The sequence below is a fragment of the Oncorhynchus gorbuscha genome, linkage group LG13 (assembly GCF_021184085.1).
Source record: "Oncorhynchus gorbuscha isolate QuinsamMale2020 ecotype Even-year linkage group LG13, OgorEven_v1.0, whole genome shotgun sequence".
Taxonomy (NCBI): domain Eukaryota; kingdom Metazoa; phylum Chordata; class Actinopteri; order Salmoniformes; family Salmonidae; genus Oncorhynchus; species Oncorhynchus gorbuscha.
Genome location: NC_060185.1, coordinates 19552086 through 19562085, shown reverse-complemented (window position 1 = coordinate 19562085; position 10000 = coordinate 19552086). Strand labels below are relative to the sequence as shown.

At 46.0% G+C, this 10000-nt stretch overlaps 1 protein-coding gene across 2 annotated transcripts in view; it reads right to left on the bottom strand.

Annotated features, from left to right (window-relative positions):
• Positions 1-10000, bottom strand: part of robo2 (roundabout, axon guidance receptor, homolog 2 (Drosophila)) — a 682751-nt gene that overhangs the window by 130749 nt on the left and 542002 nt on the right. For both annotated transcript variants that reach the window (XM_046293777.1, XM_046293776.1), the window contains exon 6: positions 2167-2303. In XM_046293777.1, coding sequence (XP_046149733.1) covers positions 2167-2303 — 137 coding nt within the window. The remainder of the gene's footprint in view (positions 1-2166; positions 2304-10000) is intronic.

The window sequence follows — 10000 nt, the reverse complement described above, 5'->3', positions numbered from 1 at the left end:
GAGTGAGGGAGAGAGAGAGAGAGAGAGAGAGAGAGAGAGAGAGAGAGAGAGAGAGAGAGAGAGAGAGAGAGAGAGAGAGAGAGAGAGAGAGAGAGAGAGAGAGAGAGAGAGAGAGAGAGAGAGAAAGAGACAGAGAGAGACAGGGAGAGACAGAGAGACTGAGAGACAGAGAGAGATAGAGAGAGAAACAAAGAGAGAAACAGAGAGAGAAACAGAGAGAGAGACGGAGACAGAGACAGAGACAGAGACAGAGACAGAGAGACAGAGAGAGAAAACAGAGAGAGAGACAGAGAGAGAGAAACAGAGAAAGAAACAGAGAGAGAGAAGACAGAGAGAGAGAGAGAGAGAGAGAGAGAGAGAGAGAGAGAGAGAGAGAGAGAGAGAGAGAGAGAGAGAGAGAGAGAGCGAGAGAGAGAGCGAGAGAGAGAGCGAGAGAGAGAGAGAGAGAGAGAGAGAGAGAGAGAGAGAGAGAGAGAGAGAGAGAGAGAGAGAGAGAGAGAGAGAGAGAGAGAGAGCCAGAGAGAGAGAGCCAGAGAGAGAGAGAGAGAGAGAGCCTTAGAGAGAGAGCGAGAGAGAGAGAGAGCCAGAGAGAGAGAGAGAGAGAGCGAGAGAGAGAGAGAGAGAGAGAGCCAGAGAGAGAGAGCCAGAGAGAGAGAGCGAGAGAGAAAGAGCGAGAGAGAGAGCGAGAGAGAGAGAGAGAGAGAGCGAGAGAGAGAGCGAGAGAGAGAGAGAGAGAGAGAGCCAGAGAGAGAGAGAGCCAGAGAGAGAGAGAGAGAGAGAGAGAGAGAGAGAGCCAGAGAGAGAGAGAGCCAGAGAGAGAGAGCGAGAGAGAAAGCGCGAGAGAGAGAGAGATAGCGAGAGACAGAGAGAGAAAGAGCCAGAGAGAGAGAGCGAGAGAGAAAGAGAGAGAGAGAGCGAGAGAGAGACAGAGAGAGAGAGAGACAGAGAGAGACAGAGAGAGACAGAGAGAGAGAGAGAGACAGAGAGAGGAAGAGAGAGAGAGAGAGAGACACAGAGAGTGAGGGCGAGAGAGAGAGAGAGAGAGAGAGAGAGAGAGAGAGAGAGAGAGAGAGAGAGAGAGAGAGAGAGAGAGAGAGAGAGAGAGAGACAGAGAGAGAGAGAGAGAGAGAGAGAGAGAGAGAGAGAGAGAGAGAGAGAGAGAAAGAGACAGAGAGAGACAGGGAGAGACAGAGAGACTGAGAGACAGAGAGAGATAGAGAGAGAAACAAAGAGAGAAACAGAGAGAGAAACAGAGAGAGAGACGGAGACAGAGACAGAGACAGAGACAGAGACAGAGAGACAGAGAGAGAAACAGAGAGAGAGACAGAGAGAGAGAAACAGAGAAAGAAACAGAGAGAGAGACAGAGAGAGAAACAGAGAGGGAGAGAGAGAGAGAGAGAGAGAGAGAGAGAGAGAGAGAGAGAGAGAGAGAGAGAGAGAGAGAGAGAGAGAGAGAGAGACAGGGAGAGACAGAGAGACTGAGAGACAGAGAGAGATAGAGAGAGAAACAGAGAGAGAAACAGAGAGAGAAACAGAGAGAGAGACAGAGACAGAGACAGAGACAGAGACAGAGACAGAGACAGAGACAGAGACAGAGAGACAGAGAGAGAAACAGAGAGAGAGACAGAGAGAGAGAAACAGAGAAAGAAACAGAGAGAGAGACAGAGAGAGAGAAACAGAGAGAGAGACAGAGAGAGAGAGAGAAACAGAGAGACGGAGATAGACAGAGAGAGAGACAGAGAGAGAGACAGAGAGAAAGGGGGTTGATTATGATGAAAAATGTGCCCACCTACAGTGCAGTACTGCGGTGTAGACCAGTTAACTGTGGAATGGCTTCAGTGACTGGGGGGATAACATGGATAGAAGACCACCATGGGAAGGTGTGTGTGTGTGTTCTTTCTTGGCTGTGGCAGTCAGCACTATTTGAAGGAAAGACTCTTTGTGGAAACACTCCTGTTCCACAGTAGATCAACAATACTACTACCAATCAACTTGTTTCTTGTTTCTATGGCAGGCGAGTGATTTTGAGCTCTTACTAATCCCCATTTCTGATAAACTAAAACAGTTGTAAGATGCCAAGCTGTTGTGACTGGCGTTCTGAACTTGCTCAGGGTTATACAGTAAAAGACAGAAAGAGGTGCGCGCCAGTGGGCAGCCCTCACTCACCTCTGACGGTGAGGCTGGCAGAGGCCTCCACCTTGCCCACGCGGTTCTCTGCCAGGCAGGTGAAGGTGCCCTCGTCACTGGCCGACGCCTTCTTCACTCTCAGCAGGTAGTCCTCCTTGTCATACTTGATCTCATACCTGGAAAACACACACAACACTGTCAGATGAAATGTTTCCTGTTGAGAATACCTGTAAAACACACACAACACTGTCAGATGAAATGTGTCCTGTTGAGAATACCTGTAAAACACACACAACACTGTCAGATGAAATGTGTCCTGTTGAGAATACCTGTAAAACACACACAACACTGTTAGATGAAATGTTTCCTGTTGAGAATACCTGTAAAACACACACAACACTGTCAGATGAAATGTGTCCTGTTGAGAATGTTTTTGTTGTCCAAAGCTAATACACAGTAGACTGAACCCATCAGTTGAAGCCTCGTGGAGCTTATTATGACAAACTGACCTAATGTGTTGTTTTCCTTCACCACCGTCTCTGAGAGAACTTACATATAGCATTCCCCTCCTGGAGAGGAAACTGTATTTACAAACAGCACTGTTCATTGTGACCATAGAATAATAGAGGATCAATTATTTAACAATGACACACAGTACAGAGAAATGTCTGCTTTCAACTGGAAACCCCACACCCCTTCAGTATTTATGATGGTGTGTGTGTGTGTGTGTGTGTGTGTGTGTGTGTGTGTGTGTGTGTGTGTGTGTGTGTGTGTGTGTGTGTGTGTGTGTGTGTGTGTGTGTGTGTGTGTGTGTGTGTGTGTGTGTGTGTGTGTGTGTGTGTGTGTGTGTGTGTGTGTGTGTGTGTGTGTGTGTGTGTGTGTGTGTGTGCGTGCGTGCGTGTGTGTGTGTGCGTGTGTGTCCTCTATGTGGTGCTGGGGCCATCCCTTAATTAAAAAAGAAAACACTGCCTACATTTATTTTGTGATGAAGAGTTCAAGCTGTCCTCTGATTCCAAACCTCTGCTGAGGTCTGAGATGTCTGACATGTGTGTGTGTGTGTGTGTGTGTGTGTGTGTGTGTGTGTGTGTGTGTGTGTGTGTGTGTGTGTGTGTGTGTGTGTGTGTGTGTGTGTGTGTGTGTGTGTGTGTGTGTGTGTGTGTGTGTGTGTGTGTGTGTGTGTGTGTGTGTGTGTGTGTGTGTGTGAGAGGGGTTGGGGTTGTGGGGGTTGTAAGGTAGTTGATAAGACGAGGATGCTGGTTTGATTTGTTGCCCTGGTCTGTAATTGGAAAGGGGGTTAGCATGACAATGTAAGTGTTGTGTTGAGTTGGTGGGAACTAGGTGGGGTGGGTTTGGAGATGTGTGAAGGCTGTCTGACAGACAAACAACAGTCCGTAACCAGTCTGTCAGAGAGAGCTCTGAAGAGACAAAGCACCAAATCAAATCAAATGTATTTATAAAGCCCTTCTTACATCAGCTGATATCTCAAAGTGCTGTACAGAAACCCAGTCTAAAACCCCAAACAGCAAGTAATGCAGGTGTAGAAGCACGGTGGCTAGGAAAAAGCCATACTTGCTTCCTACCAACATTTTTCCACCAAAATCTGAAATCTGGTCTATGTGTAAACTCAAGATCTCAATACTGTATCTACCTGAGAACAGTGATGTGGTGTATAGAGAGACCCCACAGCCCCACAGCCCCACAGCTCAGGTCTAAGGTGTACTGATGGCCCTGTGCCACCAGCAGCTAGTAAACTAATTCTCTCTCGCTGTCTCTGTCTCTCTGTCTCTCTGTCTCTCTGTCTCTGTGTCTCTCTGTCTCTGTGTCTCTCTGTGTCTCTCTGTGTCCCACTGTGTCCCACTGTGTCTCTCTGTGTCTCTCTGTGTCTCTCTGTGTCTCTCTGTGTCTCTCTCTATCTCTCTATCTATCTATCTCTCTCTCTCTCTCTCTCTCTCTCTCTCTCTCTCTCTCTCTCTCTCTCTCTCTCTCTCTCTCTCTCTCTCTCTCTCTCTCTCTCTCTCTCTCTCTCTGTTATTACATTTCCTGAGCAAATATTTCAGGCAGCTTTATTGAAGTGCATTCCTCCTCCCTGACTGGCAGCTCTACATACTGTATCACATTGGCACTTAAAAAACCATAACAATTATTTGACTGAGTCATGACTAAATGCTTTGTTTTGGGGAGAGACAGGGTAGTCAGGGCAGAGCAGGTTGTGTGGAGGTGGGGAGGAGAATAAAGCTGTTATTGTTTGAATGGTGAGAGAGGCCTCCAAAGGAATGACCCAGCGCCATTTGAGATGACCCTGTCTGATGGAAAACAAACAACCTAATGGAGACACTGCCTCAGGCTGAGATGGAACAACAAGACTGTAGAGATGACATGAACTCCTGACTGAGGGACGGGGGCAGGCGGAGGAGACAGAAGACAAGAGGGTGTTTAGGGATCATTGGTATGAATAAAAACAGCTGTAATGTTTTGACAAGTTCCCACACGTGACTATCCATGCATGGACACACTCAGCAATCAGAAACATATTGACCAACATCATACAACATGTGTTTTGTTTTGGGATTTTCCAACTATCAGTTTATCTAAATGCACCCCAGGCTAGTGAATAATGTATTTAGAGGGAAACATGACTCAATCTGTCATCCTAGAACAAATCAGCTAAGATTACGAGAACACTGAAAACGCTGGTGGATAAAAAAAACACACACACACACACACACACACACACACACACACACACACACACACACACACACACACACACACACACACACACACACACACACACACACACACACACACACACACACACACACACACACACACACACACACACACACACACACACACACACACACACACACTGAGAGAGGAGGAAAGAGTAGCTCTTTCTTGTAGCTGGCTCGGGCTACAGCTGTGTTCTCTATTAGAATAGGTATGTAATTACATTGAATATGGAAAGGCTGTGGAGAGGAGAGCAGACAAGTTCATCCTGCTGCCTGGCCTCTCCCTCGCTCTGAACTACAGAACACACAGAAATATACACACACCCACAGTGAAATACATACTGTACTGTACAGTATACACTATCATACAGTACCATGCACATCCCTACATAGAGTTACTAGCTTTCATATGCAGAGAGATGTTGAGTGATTGGAATGTAAACACATGCCAAGACAGGGCAGCAATCAACCACAGAGTTGAAGTGTCTGATACACAGGCTGGGCCCACAGAGTTGAAGTGTTTGATACACAGGGCTGGATCCACATAGTTAAAGTGTTTGATACACAGGGCTGGGTCCACATAGTTAAAGTGTTTGATACACAGGGCTGGGTCCACATAGTTAATGTGTTTGATACACAGGGCTGGATCCACATAGTTGAAGTGTTTGATACACAGGGCTGGGTCCACATAGTTAATGTGTTTGATACACAGGGCTGGATCCACATAGTTGAAGTGTTTGATACACAGGCCTGGATCCACATAGTTGAAGTGTTTGATACACAGGGCTGGATCCACATAGTTGAAGTGTTTGATACACAGGGCTGGGTCCACATAGTTAATGTGTTTGATACACAGGGCTGGATCCACATAGTTGAAGTGTTTGATACACAGGGCTGGGCCCACATAGTTAAAGTGTTTGATACACAGGGCTGGGTCCACATAGTTAAAGTGTTTGATACACAGGGCTGGGTCCACATAGTTAAAGTGTTTGATACACAGGCTGGGCCCACAGAGTTGAAGTGTTTGATACACAGGCTGGGTCCACAGAGTTCAGGTGTTTGAAACACAGGGCTGGGTCAACATAGATACGACTATAATGAGTGCTGGACTGTGGGACCTGAGTTCCAAACTGTGCCTGTGCTGCTGCTGGAGATGTGAGTTTCTACAGTGCTACAGCAGTTCTATACCACACAGGGACTCGAAGATTTCTCAAACACTCATCTGTGTCACCTGAAGTGTCCTTGCTGTCTCACTGTGATAGCTTCTTATCACCTGTGTGTGTGTGTGTGTGTGTGTGTGTGTGTGTGTGTGTGTGTGTGTGTGTGTGTGTGTGTGTGTGTGTGTGTGTGTGTGTGTGTGTGTGTGTGTGTGTGTGTGTGTGTGTGTGTGTGTGTGTGTGTGTGTGTGTGTGTGTGTGTGTGTGTGTGTGTGTGTGTGTGTGTGTGTATGTGTGTGTGTGTGTGTGTGTGTGTGTGTGTGTGTGTGTGTGTGTGTGTGTGTGTGTGTGTGTGTGTGTGTGTGTGTGTGTGTGTGTGTGGTGTGGTCAAGTATATGTGTGGTCAAGTGTATTTGTGGTGTCGTACTGAATGACTCAGTCCTTATCTGTCCTTGTGTGTGTGTGTGAGGTGCTGTACAGATGCTGTACAGTAACAAGAATGAGTCAGTCTCCCAGGTTTCAGGTATGGGACTGAGGCCAGCTCTCTCTCTCTCTCTCTCTCTCTCTCTCTCTCTCTCTCTCTCTCTCTCTCTCTCTCTCTCTCTCTCTCTCTCTCTCTCTCTCTCTCTCTCCTCTCCTCTCCTCTCCTCTCCTCTCCTCTCCTCTCCTCTCCTGACTCTGACTGTGTGGCTGTAGCTCAGAGACAAGGTCCTCTCTCTCCTCTCCTCTGCTCTGATAGACAGGGCAGAGTGATCCTGTTTCACAAACGTTGACTGACCTGAGCCTAATCCAAGCAGCCAGGTAACCTTTCGAGAGCTTGTCAACTGCAGGACGGAATCAATGAACCAGCCTTATCACTTCTCATCTTCTCTCTGTAGGGTCTAGGGCAGAACTGTACTCCATTGCTCCCTCTCCCCACTCCTTCACCTCTTCTCCCCTCACAATGGTTGACTTGTCCCGTAGCTGTAGTCTGCTGTCAACCAACCACGATCTCAGACCAGTGATGTATTTATCCCCTAATGGTTTATGTTAGGCTTAGCTGATCCCAGTATATTGTCCTTGTCCTTTTCATCAACGTAAATTAAAAATGTGTCTATGATACTGTAACAGATTTTCTCCAAGGGGACAATGAGGGAATGAGGGGCCAATGAGGGCTGTGCACCCAGAGGGCTGCCATTACATAAAGCAGCATGATAACCACAGCAAGTCATTTTAGAGTTTGTCAGAGTGGTTTTGAACAGACGCTGAAACGTCTACAGGGAAATGTTGAAGATACAGCAGGAAAAACTCTACAGCAAAGAACCACTCACTGACAGATGCCTGGCAGAGTGTGTGTGTGTGTGTGTGTGTGTGTGTGTGTGTGTGTGTGTGTGTGTGTGTGTGTGTGTGTGTGTGTGTGTGTGTGTGTGTGTGTGTGTGTGTGTGTGTGTGTGTGTGTGTGTGTGTGTGTGTGTGTGTGTGTGTGTGTGTGTGTGTGTGTGTGTGTGTGTGTGTGTGTGTGTGTGTGTGTGTACGTGAGAGAGACAAAGGGCACATGCTCTTTTTTTAATATATATTTTTTACCCCTTTTTCTCTCCAATTTCGTGATATCCAATTGGTAGTTACAGTTTTGTCACATCGCTGCAACTCCCATACGGACTCGGGAGAGGCCAAGGTTGAGAGCCATGCGTCCTCCGAAACACGACTCTGCCAAGCCGCACTGCTTATTTGACACACTGCTTTCTTTAACCAGGAAGCCAGCCGCACCAATGTGTTGGAGGAATCACCGTCCATCTGGCGACCGAAGCCAAGCCCGCCTCAAAGAGTCGCTACAGCCGAATGCACAAGGAAATCCTGGCCGGCCAACCCCATCCACTAACCCTGCGATGCAGTGCCTTAGACCGCTGCGCCACTCGGGAGGCCCCGTGTTCACATGCTCAAACACTTTTTCCTCACATGAGATGAAGGAGACAGGCGCCATTTGAAGATTTTCCCGTCAGAGATGAGGCTAAATGATCTATACACTTGGTACATTACAGATGACCTGCATCCACTTCCTAATTAAAGACACTGTATAGTGCTCTGCTATTTTCTGCTACAGTATGTCTTTCATTTAACTGGCTGACTTTATTTTGTAGGCACTCACAGTATAATAGATTCAGTCTATTGCCTTCACAGGATGACACACGTATACACGCACGCACGCACACACGCACGCACGCACGCACGCACGCACACACACACACGCACGCACGCACACACGCACGCACACACGCACGCACGCACACACACACACACACACACACACACACACACACACACACACACACACACACACACACACACACACACACACACACACACACACACACACACACACACATGAATACCAGATGTATCTATATCTATATATATATATATATATAAGTCATAGAGACAGAAGCCGTAGCCTGCCATGTTTTTTTCTGCTGAGTTGCGGATCTGAAGAATGACAGAAAACTGAGGGTCAACATTGCTGCTCCTCTCTAACGACACTGTCTTTAACAACACCGTCTAACAACACACTCGAACAACACTGTCTAACAGCACTCTCTAACAACACCGTCAAACACCACTTTCTCTAACAACACCGTCTAACAACACTGTCTCTATCAACACTCTCTAACAACACTGTCTAACAACACCGTCTAACAACACTCTCTAACAACACTGTCTAACAACACTGTCTAACAACACTCTCTAACAACACTGTCTAACAACACTGTCTAACAACACTCTCTAACAACACTCTCTAACAACACTGTCTAACAACACTGTCTAACAACACTCTCTAACAACACTGTCTAACAACACTGTCTAACAACACTCTCTAACAACACTGTCTCTAACAACACTGTCTATCAACACTGTCTCTAACAACACTGTCTAACAACACTCTCTAACAGCACTCTAGTAACATCGTCTAGCAACATTGTCTCTAACAACACTGTCTTTAACAACACTGTCTAACAACCCTGTTTCTAACAACACTGTCTCTAACAACATCTTCTAACAACACTGTCTCTAACAACACTGTATATAACAACACCTTCAAACAACACTGTCTCTAACAACACTGTCTATCAACACTGTCTCTAACAACACTGTCTAACAACACTCTCTAACAGCACTCTAGTAACATCATCTAGCAACATTGTCTCTAACAACACTGTTGAACAGCACTCTCTAACAACACCCTCTCTAACAACACTGTCTAACAGCACTCTGTAACAACACTTCTAACATCACTGTCTAACAACACTGTCTAACAACACTGTCTAACAACACCATCTTTAATTTAACAGCCATGTCTATTAACACTGTCTAACATCCCTGTTTCTTACAACACAGTCTCTAACAACACTGTCTAACATCACCATCTTCAATTTAACAACACTGTCTAATAACACTGTCTATCAACACTGTCTACCAACACTGTCTAACAACCCTGTTTCTAACAACACAGTCTCTAACAACACTGCCTAACAACATCATCTAACAACACTGTCTATCAAAACTGTCCAACAACCCTGTCTTTAACAACACTGGTTCTAACAACACTGTCTCTAACATCACTGTCTAACAACACTGTCTTACAACACTGTCTCTAACAACACTGTCTAACAACACTGTCTCTAACAACACTGTCTTACAACACTGTCTCTAACAGCACTCCCTAACAACATCATCTAACAACACTGTCTCTAACAACACTGTCTAACAGCACTCTCTAACCACACCCTCTCTAACAACACTGTCTAACGGCACTCTTTAACAACACTGTCTCTAACAAAACTCTCTAACAAGACTGTCTAACAACACTGGCTCTAACAACACTGTCTAACATCACTCTCTAACAACACTATCTAACAACACTGTCTAACGACACCGTCTTTAATTTAACAGCACTGTCTATCAACGCCGTCTATCAACATTGTTTAACAAAATCATCTAACAACACTGTCT